General features: G+C 43.3%; 1 protein-coding gene across 5 annotated transcripts in view; it reads right to left on the reverse strand.

Annotated features, from left to right (window-relative positions):
- Positions 1 to 868: 868 nt before the first annotated feature.
- Positions 869 to 19,356, reverse strand: part of Pdilt (protein disulfide isomerase-like, testis expressed) — a 42,451-nt gene continuing 23,963 nt past the window's right edge. For 3 of the 5 annotated variants that reach the window (XM_030242994.1, XM_030242995.1, XM_006508214.2), the window contains 9 exons: positions 15,876 to 16,009; positions 14,655 to 14,792; positions 12,446 to 12,556; positions 12,241 to 12,366; positions 9,203 to 9,400; positions 5,932 to 6,052; positions 3,653 to 3,831; positions 2,212 to 2,301; positions 869 to 1,276 (listed from right to left, as the gene is read on the reverse strand). In XM_030242994.1, coding sequence (XP_030098854.1) covers positions 1,007 to 1,276; positions 2,212 to 2,301; positions 3,653 to 3,831; positions 5,932 to 6,052; positions 9,203 to 9,400; positions 12,241 to 12,366; positions 12,446 to 12,556; positions 14,655 to 14,792; positions 15,876 to 16,009 — 1,367 coding nt within the window. In that variant the 3' untranslated portion in view covers positions 869 to 1,006. Of the gene's footprint in view, positions 1,277 to 2,211; positions 2,302 to 3,652; positions 3,832 to 5,931; positions 6,053 to 9,202; positions 9,401 to 10,819; positions 10,892 to 12,240; positions 12,367 to 12,445; positions 12,557 to 14,654; positions 14,793 to 15,875; positions 16,010 to 19,356 lie in introns of those variants that run through there. The other 2 variants (NM_027943.1, XR_001777999.1) reach the window with 2 other exon arrangements.

Below are 19,356 nucleotides of genomic sequence, written 5' to 3' on the forward strand. Positions count from 1 at the left end.
AGAGAAATTGGAAATATTCGAGATGTCATGAAGATACCAGTTACAGGGTAGAGACAGTAGATACGATAGTACTGAAAGCTATAGTGCATGAAATTATCTCTATAGCTTTAGATATGTGGATTATGAGGAGAAAGTGTAGGGAGGACATTGAGGACAGATCAGTTCTGAGTCTTCTGCTCTCAAGAAACTGTGAGTGACTCTGCAATGTAGACAGATTGGTGGAGTCACGTGGAAGAAGTGAGCAGAGTCACATAGAAAGAACAGGATGGCTCTCATCAAAGGAAGCAGCTGGAGTCACATAGGACATAAGTAGGGTCACATAGGAAGAGGAGAGTTGAGTGCCATGGAGGGGAAATGGGTAAAATCATATAGGTTATCAAGTTTACAGTAGTAAGAGACAAAGCCACAGAGGATGAGTCCGGCCTGATTGCATAATGATGGGTCACTTATTGGTATGCAGACATCTAGAGATGAGCTTGTCACTGGATCTCATATGGCGCAAACCTGTCATCACAGCTCATTTGCAAGACTTAGCCAAACTCCCGAGGGCCCAACTAGAGGGAGGTTGCACACATAGTGGCTAAAGAGAGGAGCTCTAGGGTGATCTAAGAGACAGGCGCAACAGTTCTCAAACTATGTGGTTCTGACTGGTTAGTCAGTCTCTTTGTGTCTCCATCTCTTCATCTGCAAATGGGGACAATGAAACTGGCCTCTAGTGATATTCTAAAAATCGGTGAGGACCCAGAGAGTTACGAACACTTGTTCAGTATTGGCCTAATGGCTCCCCTTGCAGCCCTGGCTGAATTCCAGACCAAGTGGCTCTTCCAGGTGGTACCAATCAGGAAAAAGAAGAGATGAGCAAACCAGATGAAAGACACTCACAAGGCTTTATTGTCTAACCCCCACCCACTCTACCATTCGATATATGGCATTGTTAGAGTAGATCCACTCAGAAACTGATGTCAGGACCTGGAACTGGGATCCTTGCTCCCTGGCTTCGGAGAAGCTAAAGTTCTTCTTTGACTTCCAGTTTTCTCTCTGGTTTTGGCTGTTCCTTCGGCTGAGCTGCCGCCGCCTCCCTCTCAGCTGTTTCCTTCCTTCTCTCCGGCTCTTCTGGCTTTCTTATACTGTCCAGCACAGGAGACTCTTTCACTGGCCTGTCTTGTTTGCTTGTGTCCTCTATTTTGAGCAGTGGATTCTCAGGCAACTTCTCTATGAGCTGAATCTCTGGCTCAGCTAACACCTCCTCCTCTTCATTTTGCTCAATGTACAATAGCTGGTAAAAAAAAAATGTGGGGATAAAAGAAGGAAGGGAAGGCAGAATAAGGAAGTATGTGTGAACATTGTAGTGAAAAACAATAATTCTGTTCTGGCTCAGCCCAGAAAGAATCATTTGTGGCTTATGTTTCTTCATAGATAAAGGCGATACAGTGTCCAACTATGGTTTTGACCCTTTTGACAGAGGGGACACTTCTTATATGACAGGTGTGGCTGCCCAGGCCCTAACTCCAGGACAGATCAGGTGATTTTGGTTTACTTAATAACATCCCTCTCTAGCATGCATGTTACAACTACCGAGAAATGGATCTTTTCTTTATAAACTGGAGGAGGTATGTTTGGAACTGTGGGGAAGTGATTATTTATGGGAAGTGACTGCTTGAGAAAACTTCCAAGACAGAGGAAGATAGAAAGCAGATATGACTGTCTGGGTCCAGCTGTGCCAAATGTCCTACAGGTAAATGGGATAAACACCCCTGGCTGCTGAAGCAGGCAAGGGGGTGTCTTTGATATTATCAACAGAAGGCATCCTAACTGATTTAGATGGCACCTTCTAGAAGGTGACTCACTATGGCATGGTTAGGAAAAAGAGGAGACTGTGGTCACATCCATAACGACAGCAACTCCAGAGGTCAGACTCCCATCATGACATTTGATCACCATCTCAGGAATGTGACAAGCGGCCAGCCGTTTTGAAGGCTGTATGCTACTTGAGAGTCTGTTATCTAATGACTGACATTCCTACTTCCTTGTCACAAGTTCCCATAAAATAACCAGTGAGCTCACTCAAAGTAGATGGCTGTCCAGGGCAGCCTCAAAGCCATCTCTAGAGAGAATGAGACAATAGATGGAACTCGTGACATGATTTTTTATATGGACTTCCTGGTAATTGTGTGTAGGAGAGAAAACCCAGCCTGTAGATGTGCGTCTTACCTCATCTTCTTCCTCAATCCTAACCTTGACATGGCTTTCCAGGAAGTCACAAAAGCCCTTCATGGTGTGTTCTCCTTTATACATGACAGCCTAGAAAGACAGCAGAGCAGGATTCAGATGGAAGCTTCTTCCTGTAAGTTGCTCATAGAGGATTACAAAACTAAACCCAGCATCAGATTCCGAACTACCTAGACCTACTCAAAAAAAAATGCCTTAACCTCTGTGAGCTTCCTTTTCCATGGCTCTGAAATAAGGATTAAAAACTCTCTCATCAGGGGACATGAGGAACGGGCCATATACAAACTACAAAGCCATACTTTATAGGTCCAACCCCTGGCTGGATTACATACCCTCATGGCCCCCTTACTGAACTCAGTTTTCTCATATGGCATTAATTCCAGGAGCTTCCTCGACTATGTTGTTGGATTAAATGAGCTAATACAGGAAATGAGCTTAAAGCAGTGCTTGGCTTATGGTAAGTACCACATGCATGTGCTCTTATGAGTAGCAGGTATTAGTAGCATTGTAACAATAAGGAAACTTGTTGTTATTTTATAAAATGCTGCATGATCAGCAAGCAGTCATAATAGTTCCCCTTCCTTTGTGGGCCTTTAAAGGGGCTTTTTAATCATATAACTTAAGATCAGTGGCTCTTAGCCTCATCCTGTCAATCTAACCTCATTTTCTCCAGCTTCTCTACAAGCACCTTCTGGGATGAGATCATGTGCACTCACAGTGCTTTAGTCGTCCTGCCCAACTTATCACTCAGGTTATACATCCTACCTATAGTGTCCATGACCCCTTCTATAATCGAATTTAAATCTCTACGATTTTCCAGAGTCCCAAGTCCACATGAAGACTTTAGTTGTATATATCCTCCAGATTCTGCGCCCCCCACCCCGACCCATTTCATACATAGATGGACCTATGCCATTATGATTTTCCTTCCTCTCAGCCCCTCATCTCTGGAAGAAGGATCTTGACTCAGGCCTCTTTGGTTGATATCACTTTCCATCTACCAAAGACCCATAGAGAGTCTGGTTCTCCAGCCCTGGTGATGATGGTTGGGCACGAACTAGTATTCCCAAGTATAAAAAGGATTGTTGATGTCTGGCATACATTCTTTTATCTGGTAGCATTCCATCCCAATATTCCTGTACAGACATCCTTTATTCTCTGTGGTCTGAACTACAGAAAGCTTCAGCCTCTGTCCAATCAAAACATCCATATCCAGTTGATATAGAGATTGGTCAACAATGAGGAATGGACTCAAGTTGTATGCAATAATAAGTCTTAGAACTTGTGTGGTATATGCTGGAAAATATGAGAACATAATATGGACTAGAGCCAAGAATGTTCAGTAGAAGGCTGAGCTGGAGAGAAGCTGCGTTCCTGGTAAAGACCTAACATTTTCAACCACATGGTCCCAAGAGTCTCTCACCTCTTGTGAGTCAGTAGGGAAAAGCCTGAAGAATGGGTACTGTTCTGGGTTTGCCAGCTGAATGTCATTTGCCGTTATGTCAATCTTAGCAATGATGACTGTGGAGTGGTTTTGATACTTTATGCCCAACTCTTCCAGCAGTGGTAACAGCACCCTGCATTTCTCAGACCAGGGAGCATCTGGAAAAGAAGGATGTTTCTCAGCTCCTGCTGCCCAGGACTCTGGAAGCTGATGCCAAATCGCACCACTGCTGTCTTCTTACCGTGTATCTGCTCAGCAGGCTACACTCTCTTTTATTTAAAGCTTATCTTTATATCTCAGTATATGATCACTATTAAGTAAATCAGAATAAAAATTAAGCCTAGTCCTGGTGCTCTTAGACACTAACATTTTCCATGCATTAATATGGTCTTTGAAATAAAACAAAACAAAAGTTTTCCCGTTAGAATAGTGTTCCACTGCAGCTGAAGAGAAAACCAAGGAAAACATCTATGCCATTGTTATGTTTGAGGGAAAATGATGTGTTTATAGCACAGAAGTTAAGCTACTTGCCCAAGGTCATCCAGAGAATTAAGCAAAGGGAATAGGATCTGAATGACAGGTCACTTGGCCTTGATTGGACTACAAATATGGCATGGTATAAAGTTACATAACATATATTATTATGTAACAATCAAACACGCCTTTTGGTCCCTTGGAAGAAAATATGCTCAGGATGCTAAACAGGTATGTCTTAAAATTGTGACAACTACCCTTGGCAGGGGACACTGGCCTTTCTTGTGGAAAGTTCCTTGAGCTTTGAGTGGCCCAGACAGCTGGCCCTTTGGAAAGAGACCAGAACAGAGATTCAAAACAGGGGAAGCCAGACCTCACTGGTTTGCCCTCATCTGAAGTTCAGACCTCAAGAGTTTCACCCTGTGGGAGGAATGGCCTCAGAGGCCCTGCATTGTACTTTTGCAATCACATCTATCCATTTATCAACCAAGTACCCCCAGTGACCAAACCTCCTGCCTGCAGCACCCAGACACCCCCTGGAGCTTAATAGGCCCTGGCTAGGTACATGGAGGACTATAATGGCTGAAGCCCCAGGGTGCAATCCAACAGCCCTGCTTCTAAGAAAATGAAGCTGCTCTTGCCTTTCATCAGAAGCAAATGAGTGTTCTCAGAACTCTGTGTGTCCTGGAAGTAGAGAAAGGCTTCCCCAGCTCAGTGATGAAAGGGAGTAGAGAGCTATGACTCAGCTGTACAGCTCTCAGAAGCACTGTCAGCTGCCAAGTGTCTGCTTCATTGAGGTTGTGAAAGGGTGTACGATGGACTCGGCACAGGGATGGCTTTACTTTGGCTCTTAGTACTTACTGTATGACCTTGACCTGTATCGTGGAGAAAGTCAATGTGCCTTCCTCACCACCTTGCTAGACCCAAGCCTAGCCTGGTGCAGCAGCTCACTAAATGCTACCTTTGCCTGTCTGAAGTAGCTTTGGACTCACCTTCTGCAGTGTCTCATGGAAAGAAGGCTCTAGTTTGGAGAGGCTGGCATATAAAACAAAGATGATGGGAAAGGGCCACAGTCCTTAGTCAGTAGTGGAAATAATTATGATGGAGTAACAGCAGTCACTATTTGTGGAGTGCTTGCAACCTGCCATATACTATACAAAGTCCTTGACATGAAACATGTGTGCCCCTACCTTACAGGAACATTGGATGAACCAGATAAGGTCCAAAGTAGGGGAAATGTGGATGATAGTATGTATGTAGGTGCTGGAGCCAGACTGAAAATGGTCAAATCCAGTTTCTAACACTTACGGGTGATACTGGGAATATATATATATATAGATAGATAGATAGATAGATAGAGATAGAGATAGAGATAGAGATAGAGATAGAGATAGAGATAGAGATAGAGATTCTATTGAGTGATCCATGCAGGGAAGCACAGCAGTAGCTGCTTTCAAGAGAATTTGGTAGGTAATTAAATGACATAAGTATAGAGTGAATTGAATCAAGTCTGAGTCCTAACATACTATTGGATCCAACCAAGTCATGTTAGCCAGCCATGTTACCAATGTTACACACTATCCTAGGCCTGGATTAGGTGGAGAGCATTCATACATGGGAAGAATTAATGTGGCTATGGCTGCTGCCATCCTGAGCTCATCCTTTTGAGAGTCAGGATATAATCCTCAGGAGGGTTTAGAGACTGTACTGGCTAAGAATTCCAAAGTCCTACTTGCAAAGTATGGGAGCCCTTAGGTTCTCACTGTCTCTCTGGAGATACTTACAGAACATCACAAACACGTCCTTTTCCTTATCAAGGACGACCACATTGAAGTTCTTCCCCACGAGCTTCTTCACTGGCCCTTGGTCCCAATATTTTGGAATCTCTTCACTGGCTTTGTGTTTCTAGGAAGCAAATTCAAGAGGTCTAACACTCCCTGCTACAGAAAAGAACAAGCCACTGGTGTTCCCCACCTTTGCTAGAAACAATGAAAGGCTTTGTCTTGGAAAGACAAGCGCTCTTAAAGGATTTGCAAGGCAGAGATAGTCACAAACCCAGTGACAGCTCAGCACTGTCCAGAGCAGCCTGGGGTCAGGATGCTGAGAGGGACTCGGAGCTCTAGGCTGCAATTTATTCACACACAATTCTTGGGATTCTCAGATGACAGTGAGATTCATGTCACTAGTTTCTCAATTAGACTGCTCAAAAACAATGGCTTTCCTCATTATACTGTGAGAGTCAAGATCGAGGTGATTCCATGCCGGTGTCCCCCAAGCTCATCACTACTTTCCCTCTTGGCTTTCTTCAGCTATACTGATTGATCATCAGTTGCTCCAAAGCCTAAGCCACTTCCGACTGGTACCTTCTGCCCACTGCCTAGAAGGTCTTCTCTGAGTTCTACCCTGTGTCTTCTTCTATCCAGTTAACTCATAGTTATCCTTCAAGATGCTCTTTGGAGAAATGCTTTGGGATTTCCCAAATTATATGAGGTCCTGCTACCATAAGTTCTTTGAAATGTCCCCTTGTGTGGCTTTCAGAATTAGCATTCACTTCCTCTTTTCTATTCTTCTGCCATACTAGGTAGTATGCCATAAAGGACTTCTTTTCTTCTCTTATCAAGTATCTGCTCATAGAAAGGCCTCAGTAAAGAGCACACAGGGAGGGACCTACCCATAGTTCCAGCTGCATATGTAACAGAAGATAGCCTTGTGGAACATCAGGGAGAGGAGAGGCCCTTTGTTCCTGTGAAGGCTCGATGCCCCAGTGTAGGGGAATGCCAGGACAGGGAAGTGGGAGTGGGTAAGTTGGTGGGGGGGGGTGTAATGGGGGGGGGGAGTCAGAGAGGAAAGGGGATAGCATTTGAGATGTAAATAAAGAAAATATCTAATAAAAATTAAAAAATAAAGTAAGCTCAAGAATTTTCAAATGGATGATGGAAAGAGTGAATTCAGCAGCTGTTTTGGCTTAAAGAAAGTTTTAGAAATCTTAGAATCTATTTTTCTATACTATCACTGACTCCTAGGTATCTCTTGAATCTATACCTGCTCTTTTCCATTTCCCTGTGACTGCTCTAGTCTAGCTAGCCCATGCTTCTCACATAGATTCCCTCTGAATCGCCTTCAAAACCTTACTATGCCTTTCTTTCCTACAATTAAGGCTCCATTTTTATCACAGAAATCTGGTTTCTCCTGGTATATGGAATGCCAAGTCTTTAATATGCTTATGAAGTCCTTGCCATCTGGCTTCTGTCAAACTCTTTAAAGCCTTCTCTTTAATGATGCTATCCCTCCTTTACCTCATAGACTCTGGAAATGACTTGAAAGTGCTTTCACTGGAAGTATAAAGGCAGTGGGAAACCAGCCATAGAAGATGAGCTACGATGCAGACAATGAAGAATTAGGAACTAGGAATAGGTAGATCAGACAGAAATCACTGGTCAGGTGGGGAATGTTTATCTGTGTTCCAGGAGCACAAGAGAACATGTTGGCTTTTGAATGATGGAAAAACACCCTGCGTGTAACTGGAGAGAAGAGAGAGGCTAGGGAAGGTCTCGGGCACATTGTAGATGTGGTAACAGAATGCAAGGACGTCTCTAACATAAAGACTTCTCTTCCCTTGCTGGTACATGGCTAGAGGGCTGAGCTGAGAGAGAAGGTAGGAATGGGACTGGAAGAGAAATTGACCTAAAATTAAAGAGGTGTATAATTAAAGAGGTTAGAGAGATTTATACAGAGATGCTGAGAAGACATTTCTTGGTAGAGGAAGGTATGGTTGATGTGTCTACAAGGTCAGTCAGTTTCTTAGTGAAGTTACTCATCTCCAATATTACTATAGAAGTAGAATAAAACTTAAGTGGGCTCAGCAGGAGTTGGATTTTTGCCTGCAGGTGTATATGTATGTATATGTGTGTGTGTATATCTTCTATACCTTCAAGGTATAGAAGAAATGGAACATGGAGAGGATGAGAAAGTTATCAGAGGTAAGGGAAAAAAAACATAAAATCCAAGTTTGTGGAGAATGGCACCCTAAAGACTGAAATAGGAACCAAAGATCAAAGGTCATGGGAAGGGTGAGGCTCTTTAGCAGTGTGGTCTGTGGTGAAGTGAATTAAGAGGAAGAGAAGCTTGAAATGAGGCCTTTGGAGGAACTTCCAGCTCTGGATTATGAGCCTATGAGTAGGTGGCTGAGATGGTGTGGACCTGTCAATTCACAGAGAACAGAGATACGCATGTGGGATGTTAGTGTCTTGGAAGATGGTAAAGCAGATAGCCTGCCCTGAGGGGCTCATCAGAGAAAGGGAGATGACCAGAGGATGGCAACCTAGGATGGAAGTAAGTGGTGTGATTGATGCCAAAGGCATGAAGAATGGTTTGGAAGCATTGGAAAGGACATCAGGTTTTCCATCTGACCTCATGATCATGTAAGTCAGAGAAGAGATCCCCTCCTGAGAAGGCTAAAGAGGAGGCAGGGTCCCCATGGAAACAGATAGATAGGAATAGATCAGCCAGAGATGTTATCTGAAGACTCTCCATATACTCCCGTCATTATCCAAAACATGTTTGGAGGATTCTGTTTACTCTCAAACATGCTTCAGTTTGTAAAGTAAATACTATGCCATGCCGTCAGCAAGGAAGGGTGCTTATGTTTTAAGTTCCTGAACCCACACCTCTCCAGCCCCCACACACTAAAGGTCTCTCTCTGAAGCTCTGAGGCTCACTCCTGGCTGCTACTTGTTCTATCTCCTTCTCTCTTAACCCTAGGTCAGAGGGATCCTCTAAGAAGAGGCTGTAAGGATGAAGTCCTCCTTTCGATGACAAGTCAGCTCTCTATAACAGATGAACTTCGCCTAGGAACTTTCTTTATGACTGAAGAACTGGCAGCGTATCTCCAGCCTCGGCGTATCTGCAGCCTCAAGCTGCAGTGATTTACGGGGGGAGATGAAGAGACTCGTGTCACGTTGAACCTCGGCACGCTCTCTGTTCTCTCTCTTCCTGTAGCTGGACTGTAAGGCGGTCCTCAGGCTCCAGTCGTGACTTACCTGAAAGCAGGCTTACCTTGGCAGTTTTGCTGAGGAAGCTGTTGCAGAACTTTTTGAGGCTTTCAAAGTTTATGTCGTCGGTGGGCATTTTGTACCTGCCGTCAGAGCTTAAGTTCAGGATTTGAACAGATGGGACATTGACTCTTGAGATCTGGAAGTACTCAAAGATGCGTTTGTTTTTAGGTTCATCCGCATTCACCAGGACGAAAAGAATCTGCCAAATCAAGCAAAACTTCTTGTGGCTCTGGACCGCTCAGATCAAGGGAAGGGAACCACTGAGAAGCTAGGAACTAATGAAACCCAAGTAGCAAGGATTAAGGAGCACCCCCAGGCAGGCTCACTCCTGTACCCATGAGCAGACATGCAGACCCCTCAGCCTAACTTCTATGCTGTGCATAATCCACACAGCTTCAGGAAATGAGCGAGTCCTGAGCATTCATTCTTGTTCCATGCCTGGGTTCCCTTTGTAAAATACTGATCCTGATCATACTTGCTTTAGAGGGTTGTTTTAAGAATGTGTGCAAAACAGCCGGACAATGGTGATACACGTCTTTAATCCCAGCACTTGGGAGGCAGAGGCAAGCAGATTTCTGAGTTTGAGACCAGCCTAGTCTACAGAGTGAGCTCAGGACAGCCAGGACTATACAGAGAAACCCTGTCTCGAAAAAGAAAGAAAGAAAGAAAGAAAGAAAGAAAGAAAGAAAGAAAGAAAGAAAGAAAGAAAGAAAGAAAGGAAGGAAGGAAGGAAGGAAGGAAAAGAAAGAGAGAGAGAGAAAGAAAGAAAGAAAGAAAGAAAGAAAGAAAGAAAGAAAGAAAGAAAGAAAGAAAGAAGGAAAGAAAGAAAGAAAGAGAAAGAAAGAAAGGAAGGAAGGAAAGAAAGAGAAAGGAAGAGAAAAAGAAAAGAAAAGACAAGACAAGACAAGAAAAAAGAATGTGTGCAAAAGCCTGGTTTAGTGAATGGCAGGCAAGTGGAAAACTATTTCCCACATGTCAATTCAAACTTACTCTATGAAGGAAACACATAACCTGTTTATTCATACATTTATACAATAAATGTTCAAGTACCAAGTGCTATTGAACAGTTCACCGACATTCGTGCTATAAAGGGAAGATGGAATCTCTGCTCTGTGGATCTTACATCCCAGTGGAGGACATGGATAAGAAGCACATTCAGATAGTGAGGGTTAGAAAACACAACAGACAGATGGAGCAGAGAAGCCATGCAGATGAGGCAAGACATGGACTCAGAGAAGTGAGCACGCCAAGAGAAAAATTCCATTTTAGCAAACAGAACAGGGAACAGCAGTCCATCAAGTAGAAATGCAATGCAAAGGGAGGAAAGCCCTAGTATAAAAAAGAACATAGAAATTAGAATGTTGTAGAAAGGAAAGGCAAGTGAAACACCAGCACCATGATGGAGAGCATCATGGGGGATGAAATCAGATGCTATGAAAGTGAAAGTGGAGATCAGAAGGGCAGTAAGAAGCTTGGGTCCAGTTTGGCAAGAGTCAAGATGGTATTAAGTCAGAGAGTGTTGGGGTGGAAATTTGCAAATAATTAGTTACAGAGAGTAAGCAGGAATGGATGCAAGGAGATGAGTTAGAGGCTTCTATAGACATCTGCTGACACCTACTCTCAGGCCATTCATCCATCCAAAGGTTTGCCCACAAGAGTCAATGCGCCAGTCTTCTGGGTTCTATGGAAACTATAAAACAAACAAACAAAAAACAAAACAAAACAAAAAACAACAAAACAGAACAGACTGTTAACCTATCTAAAACATCCAATAAGTACCACTTATTTCTATATCCCAGATACTCTAGTAGGTGTAAAGTGGTAAGGTTTAGTGGGACAATATTAGTCAGACCTTTATCTATGGCTCAGTAATGGCATTTTGGGATGCCCTCTGATTGTGGCAACAAGAATTTAGAACTCTATCTCCTGATCTATTCCAAAATAAATTCCAGCTACATTAAAGGATTAAGGGAAGAAATACAGTTGAGGGCCAGCAAGATAGCTCAGCAGAAAGAGATGTCTGCTGCCAAACCTGGCAACTGGAGTTCAATTTCCAGGACCCACGTGGTAGAAAGAGAGAACAGACCCCTGACAGCTGTCCCCTGATGTCTACACACATACTGTGGGATACATATTCCCATGTGAACACATACCCACATACTAAAAATATTTAAAAAAAATAAATATGGTTAAGTATTGACTATTATAGCTCATGAGAAGTCAAAAGAACCATCAGATCACAGTCAGTGACATTAAATATCCAAAAGTATAACACTGAGAAACAAAATAGATTAATACTTGCAAAGGGAGTCTGTTATGGGGAGCATCTTTTAGAAAACTAGTGTGTTTATACTTCAGTGCCTTTACTCTGTGTTTATATTCATCATCATTTGATTTCAGAATAACTTTAAATGAAAAAGCAAAGCAAAGCAAAACAAAAAACCTTTTACAGTCCAGATGCAGTAAGTCACTACACATAGACACAGGCATACAAGAAGTGACATTTCATAGCCCAGATGTATTTAGCCATTATACATAGGCATAGGGTATAAGAGGTGACCTTTCACAGTCCAGATGCAGTAAGTGTGTTACACACAGGCATAAGGTATAAGAGGTGACCTTTCATAGCCCAAATGTAATAAGTCACAGGCATGAGGATAAGAGGTGATTTCTTTCCACTGATGCTGCGGATCGCAGTTACAAGTACCAGGAAATGTACTCATAGATTTGAGTGTGTATTTTCTACACTGAAGTCAGAGTCTCTGTAGAATGTAGACTTGAATACCTTTAGCATATTTACTAAGATGAGTTAAAGACCATAGGCTTGGCTCCCCGCAAAGGAAGAATGGAACAGACTCATCTAAGATAGTAGACATTATGGAGCATTGATATGTAAATTGTGAACTATACATGCAAATTATGTGCACGTAATAATTCCTGAATTAATTTATAATGAGCAGAAAAGACAACTACCCTCAGAGTCTGATGCTGCTCTTGGACGCCATTAAAGAGCTTTCAAAAATGAGCTGGGCTACAAACCTTGTTCTGGAATTCCTTTGCAATTTGTCTGTAATGCCGGCTTATGGTGCTGTACGGCTCTGAGCTTTTGGAGATAAAGAGCAGCATGTGGTTCAAGATGTTCAGCTCATAAATCAGGTCCTTATTCTGAAATTGCAAGAGAAACCTGTCATTCAGAGTATAGACAAGGGTCCCCGCTGTTCCCCTGGACTCCTTTGTCACTGACCTCAGGGTTTAACTCAATCACAAAGCCTGTGAGCTGTTGCTTTATGACTTGATTGAGATGGTCTTTGTTTGTACTGTCATTAATAAGCTCTTGACGTTTCACGATTTTTCCCTTGAGCCAGAGGGAAAGCATGTTAGACGGCAGTAGCTTTCATAATATATACACCTAACAGATGTAACGAGCACAGCCCCGCCCCACCCCCACCCCCACCCCCACCCCCACCCCCACCCCGGCTTGAAAGTAAAACACTGAGGACATTGTCAGGAGTAGTACATAACCCAGGTACTTGATAGATATGAACATTGAGCAAATCAGTCTGTGTGTGTGATAGGGAATGTGACTGACTGACAGCCCCAGCTGCCGTGCTCTGAAATCCACCAAAATACTTGCACTGAGGCTGAACACCATGTCACATTGCCACCAAACAATGGCTGAAGGCATCAGGGATATAAAGGCAAGCCCAGAACCATAAGGTCCAGTTCTTCCTGAGAGGCTCCTCCAATCAACTTCCTGTGGTCAAAGCCCCATCTATCAGCCTTCCTACCTCCAAAGGGTCACACCTTTATTGTGTTCTGATGGCTCTCTGAGTTCCTCACCCCTCTGCTTTCTTTCCTAATGAGTAGTTGGCATAGCTAATCCTGCTATGTAACTGCTTTCCAGAAGGATTTGGATAAACATAGGGGTCATGTGATGACTTACAGTCTGTGAGTAGTCCCTCCCTTCACCCCACCCCCACCCCACCCCCGTCCTAACTTGGTACAAACTTCTCTCCTAGACTCTTGAAATGCTTTCCCCAGTGACCTCTCCACCTCTCCCCTGCTTCCTTCCAGCCTTCCCCGCCCCTGACACCAGCCACCCTGATGGTTTTAGAGCACAAACTTGATTTTTTTTTTGTCTTTGTTTTCTTGCTTCAATGTGTTATAGTCCTGAGTTGTCCTCTGAATAAAGTTCCAGCTCTTTGCTGGTCACAGCAGCAGCCCCGTAATTCTAATTAGAGAGCTCTAGCTGTCCAGCTACCATCGTCCCAAGCGTGTGTATGTGTTAGTTCACTTAGCCCAAGGAGTTCCAAACAATTGGTGATGTTGGAAGGTGCTAATAGTGGTCTCCCACTTTTTCCCCTTTCTTTTTCTTCTTTTTCTTTCTTCGTTATATTCATACCCCTTACACTTTCCACACGAGGAAATTGTGACACAGAGAAGTGAAATAACCTATCCAAGATAACTAGGTTAGTAATAATGGTCTCAGGAGTTTGTTATCTAGTTAGTGCTAGGATGGAACCCTAAGTTTTACATGTGCTGAGCATGTATTCTACCATTGAATCATCCCTCAACTCTGGAGCCAGGATTTAAAACTAGTCTAACCATAGTGTTCAATGCTTAGCTGCTTAACACATACCTTCCTATAACGTTATATGAACTGAGCAGGCTTTATCTATGCATTTAATTGTGTATGTGTGTGATGTGTGTGCATGTATATAACAACTAAAGAAAAAGAGATCAAGAATTTGAGAAAGAACAAGAGTACATGGGAGGGGTTAGACAGAGGAAAGGAAAGGGGTAGATTATGTAATTATAATGTCAAACTAAAAATTATTACAATAAAATTAGTAGATAAATAAAAATATACCTCTCTGCTCATAGATATAATACAGAATCCAAGTACTTAAAATAAATGTATTTATCATTAATAAATAAAAAACTGGCATGTATTTTCCATAATTGCTATTTGGCTTTTGATTTTATAATTGATTTGTTTTACAGAACTTTAGATATGTAGATAGAATATAGTTAACAGAAGTTTAATAGGGTTTGTGAAGGAACTTCCTAAATTCCATGTATGACAGATATTGGCAAAGGCAGAGAAGCTGGAAACATTTATTCCCTAAGGGGACCCAGAAAACAGATCTTTCATAAGTCAACAAGTCCAGTGACACTTAGGTCATAGCTAATGGAATCAGAGCTTGTCCCCAAATGTTGTCCCTTAGTGTGATGTGAAAGGTCCCTCATGATCATTAGAGCCACACCCTACCTTTTTATTTTATTTATTTATTTATGTATTTATTCTTTTTTGAGACAGGGTTTCTCTGTGTAGCCCTGGTTGTCCTGGAACTCACTCTGTAGACCAGGCTGGCCTCGAACTCAGAAATCCTCCTGCCCCTGCCTCCTGAGTGCTGGGATTAAAGGCGTGTGCCACCACGCCTGGCTCCTACCTTTTTAAACACCAGGACACTGTCAAGGATCACATGGAATCGCCCGAAAGAATTTTTTATTTGTATCGCTCCAAACGTTAGTTCTGGGAAGTCCTTGATGGTGTCATAGAATAATTCTGCCACTTCTTCCTCTAAATCCTGTTTGGGAAAGACCATTCTATGATTATCTGGAGGAGAGAGCAGTGCCTAGCTTATTTGAGGGGAAGGTAGAGAGAATACTCCATCTACGCCTTTGTTTTCCTAAGTCCTGGGTTTTGCTAGGTGGTCTGTCTCCGTTTTTATGGAAGTTTCCCACCTAGGATGATTCTCTAGCTATGACTGAACCCCACACAGCAAATTCTCGCCAATCAATGACCATAACTGAGTCTCTTCCTATTATTAAAAGTTGTTCTAACCCACGATTTGAGAGTGTTTTTAAAATCAATTCCTGAATCACCTTCAGAGGAAGTGATTCGGTTTGACTGTGCACAGCAGCAAATGTGAACTGGTATCGAGATGCAGCTGCACTTCTGGCCTTCGAGGTTCAGCACTCAGCATGAGAGAATATTTGGGGCAAGAATCCTCTTGGGGAAGCAGAAAGGGAAGAGCTCTGCCTTCTCCTCGTATAAATATGATAGCAAAGACTGATGTCTACAGAGAGACGGAGAACTGTCCGGTCCAGAGTAAATCAATTAAGGCACATGAAAAACTCATTTTCTACAAGAAAACATTCTTGGTAACATTTATAACTTTACAGAATAAAATCAATAGGAAGTGACCATAAGACATTTCGTAGTCGCGTTTAAATTATTTATATGCTTTCCCAAGCGTCTTCCCCACTGGGTCCGGATAAGGTTTGATCCCTAGAGACTAGCTTAGCCTAAGCACAGTAGCAGGCACCTGTTAGAGTCATAGTGAAAATCATCCCCAAGTCAGAAAACAAAGACATTGTCTAAGTCTCCGATACTCTAAGTAGATCCCCCACACGTCAGTTGCAGTGTCAAAACCAACTAAATAGGGATGTCAATTTCTTCCTACTCTCTCCATTTTTCCCCCATCCTCTAACTTCTAACATTTCAACTTTTATGTTCTCTCTCTTCATTTGAACCAGGCGCTCCCTGGAAACACCCACTCGGTGGACGGGGAAATTGAGCAGGGACCCTATCCAAGTTAGAACCCCTCCTCCCCCCCAACACAGAGTTCACGACTCGGAAATAACCTCCCACCTCTCCACCCCACTACCTGGAAGAAGCCAACGATGACCAAGGGCCTGGATTTCACAAAATCGGCCACTTCATCGCTGTTGTTGAACAAAAGTGCTTTCTTGCTAATTTGTCTTCTCAACCAAACAACCAAAGCTGTTGATTCAACCACATCTGAAGAGAGACAATCAAATGGATACTATCAGAACTTCCCTGAATTCAATGAACAGAAGTGTCATGTCTTGAATCCTAGTCTTCGCAGGTTTAATGAGGATCTCAGCTTTCTTTTTTTCTCCAGAATTCCAAGACATGAATCTATTAACAGCAGCTAACGGTCCCTAACTTCTCTCCACAGCCAAGACCCTGTACTGAGTATTGTACTTATTACATTAAGCCTTCACAGCAACTGATTCCCATTTTTCAAAAGAGGAAAGCACGGTTCAGCTTGCCAACTGCCAGTTCACCAGTCCATCCAGGAATCAAACCTGAGAGGAAGCAGCCTCAACCCTCTTGAAGGTGATAGAAAAATGAATTGCTTTTCTTAAAATATAAGTAAAAAAAAAATCACATATTTCTTTAAATTTAGGGAAAATGCAATTCCTGCATCTATGATTCTAATGCTCTCACTGAGACCCAAATATCCTCTAAGTTTACAAAATTTCAACTTCCATAACTCAGCTGCCACATGGGAGAAGCCAAGTGCAGAATTCCTAGCCTCTAAAGTGAGGACACATATTTCTCTGGAAAGACATATGGTGCCAGAATGAACATGGCTGCATACAGACAGACGTGCCTTTCCTAGGAACGTCAATTTCACAAGACAAAAAAAAATGAGGTTAATTTCTTATTTATATTGGTATCAGTGTCTGGTATAGGGTGGAAGAGAAGTTTTGAAATCATTTTTGAATAAAACAGAATCTGTTTTGAATAGCTTTGAGATGAAGCCAAAGCATCATTTGTGGCTCATTAGTTCCTTTATTCATTTACTGGACATATGAGTACTGACTTTCCTTTGTTGTATTAAGGTGCCATACTTAGATACTTAGGATGTTGATGTGAGTAGAAAATAAACAAATTATCATAGTGTTTGAAGCTCCCTGCACAGACAGGTGTATAATCAGACCCAAAGGAAGTGTTTGGAGCAAAGTTATATGAACCTGTAGTAAAAATATCTGACCTGGAAGCCACGATCAAGAAATGTTTCATAGGGACAATGATGTGGGAGCTGAAATCTGGAAAATGTCCAGGAGGTAAGCAGAAGGCAAGGAAAGGAAAGCCTCCAAGTTAGGAAGAAAGCCCAGGTGAAGAGGCCTGAGATAGAGCAGAACACCCATGCCAAGGCCCCAAAGCAGGAAAAGTTGCCTCATAAAGACTGAGCAGTCCACCCTGATATAGCTGTCTCGTATGAGGCTATGCCAGTGCCTGGCAAATACAGAAGTGGATGCTCACAGGCATCTACAGGCTGGAACACAGGGTCCCCAGTGGAGAAGCTAGAGAAAGCACCCAAGGAGCTGAAGGGGTCTGCAACCCTATAGGTGGAACAACAATATGAACTAACCAGTACCCCCCAGAGCTCGTGTCTCTAGCTGCGTATGTAGCAGAAGATGGCCTAGTTGGCCATCACTGGGAAGAGAGGCCCCTTGGTATTGCAAACTTTATATGCCCCAGTACAGGGGTACACCAGGGCCAAGAAGTGGGAGTGGGTGGGTAGGGGAGCAGGGCAGGGGGAGAGTATAGGGAACTTTTGGGATAGCATTTGAAATGTAAATAAAGAAAATATCTAATAACAAAAATAAAATAAAATAAAAATGAGGAGGTACAAAAAAAAAAAGACTGAGTAGTCCACCCAGAATGCAGAGGCCACTGAAAGAGACCTCAGTGTCTTAGTTACAGTTTAGCTGCTACAATAAAAATAAAAACAAAAACCCTCTGGCAAGAGCAAAGAAAGGGAAAAGCTTGGTCTGGCTCACAATTCAAAGCACAGCCCATCACAGCAGGGAAGTCATGGTGGTGGGCAGGAGCTGGAAGCAGCCGGTCATGTGGCATCAAAAACCCAAAAACAGAGAACAGTGAACGTCAGTGCTTGCTCACTTGCTCCAGTTCTCATCCTCCTGTACCTGCCTGGGGAAGGTTCTCACCCTCGGTTAGCATGGGTTAGCCCAATAAAGAGAATCCTTCCCACCTGTGCCCAGAGCCCCCTCTGCCAGGTGATTCTAGAGCCAGTCAATATGACAACAGGAACCACCACAATTCCTAAGCCAGCGGCTCTCAACCTCCCTGATGCTGCTGTGACCCTCTAATACAGTTCCTCGTGTGGTGGTGACACTCAACCACGTAACTATTTTCATCCCTACTTCATGATGGTAATTTTGCTAATGTTTTTAATTATAATATCTGACATGCAGGCTATCTGGCATATAACCAGTATGAAAGGGTCATTTAATCCCCAAAGGGGTTAAGACCCCCAGATTGAAAACCACCATCCTAAGTGCATTTGACCTGTGTGAAAAACCACAATGAATCTTATTCCATGCGGAAGTCAATGATAATGTACATTTGATGAGTTTTCACAAAATAAACATGTGCGTGTAACTGATACTCAAAGAAATGGGTGTGGGGTGTGGTCCTTGGCAGTCCTTCAGGGTCTTAGTATGTTGAGAAAGACAAGTTCCATAAAAGCCTCCCACCTCTCACCTAGGAATACCCATGTTCCCAACCTCTACCAATACGCATTTCTTTACCTGCCCCTTAGTTCCTACAGCTGGAACCCTAGGGTTGTTTACCCAGAGCACAGTGACTACCTTCCATCAGTAGTTCTGGGCTACAGAAGATGGAATGCTCAGCTTTAGTAGACACAACTAGGAGTGATGTAAGGGATAATGCCTCATGCCTATAACCCTAGCCCTCAGGACTGGAGAAGGAGGAGCCTGAACCCCAGGCCAACCAGGGCTACGTAGTGACCCCATTTCAAAGGCGACAAAGAAGCACATCATCAAAAAAGCCTCCAAATGAGCTTAACCTTCCAGTCATTGGGCCCATGGCTGCAGCCTCAACTCCTTCCTGCACCAGTGGTTCCCCTGTTCATGTCATTCTGTCTTACTACCCCGTCCCCTGCCCTGGACATTGTCATATGACTTCTGTAAGTGTATCACTTTTTGAAACCGTTGTCACGGTTTGGAGTAAACGTTTCATTGTGAGCTGTCAGGCACATATTTGGTGCTCAAAAGAAAAAAAAAGGAAGAAAGAAAGGAAAGAAAGGAAAAGAGGACAGCAGCAGCGGTCGCCATCTTGGTCCGGGACCCGCCGAACTTAGGAAATTAGTCTGAACAGGTGAGAGGGTGCGCCAGAGAACCTGACAGCCTCTGGAACAGGCAGAAGCACAGAGGGGCTGAGGCAGCACCCTGTGTGGGCCGGGGACAGCCGGCCACCTTCCGGACCGGAGGACAGGTGCCCGCCCGGCTGGGGAGGCGACCTAAGCCACAGCAGCAGCGGTCGCCATCTTGGTCCCGGGACTCCAAGGA

Source organism: Mus musculus, chromosome 7 (assembly GCF_000001635.26).
Source record: "Mus musculus strain C57BL/6J chromosome 7, GRCm38.p6 C57BL/6J".
In the NCBI taxonomy this organism is placed as follows: Eukaryota; Metazoa; Chordata; class Mammalia; order Rodentia; family Muridae; genus Mus; species Mus musculus.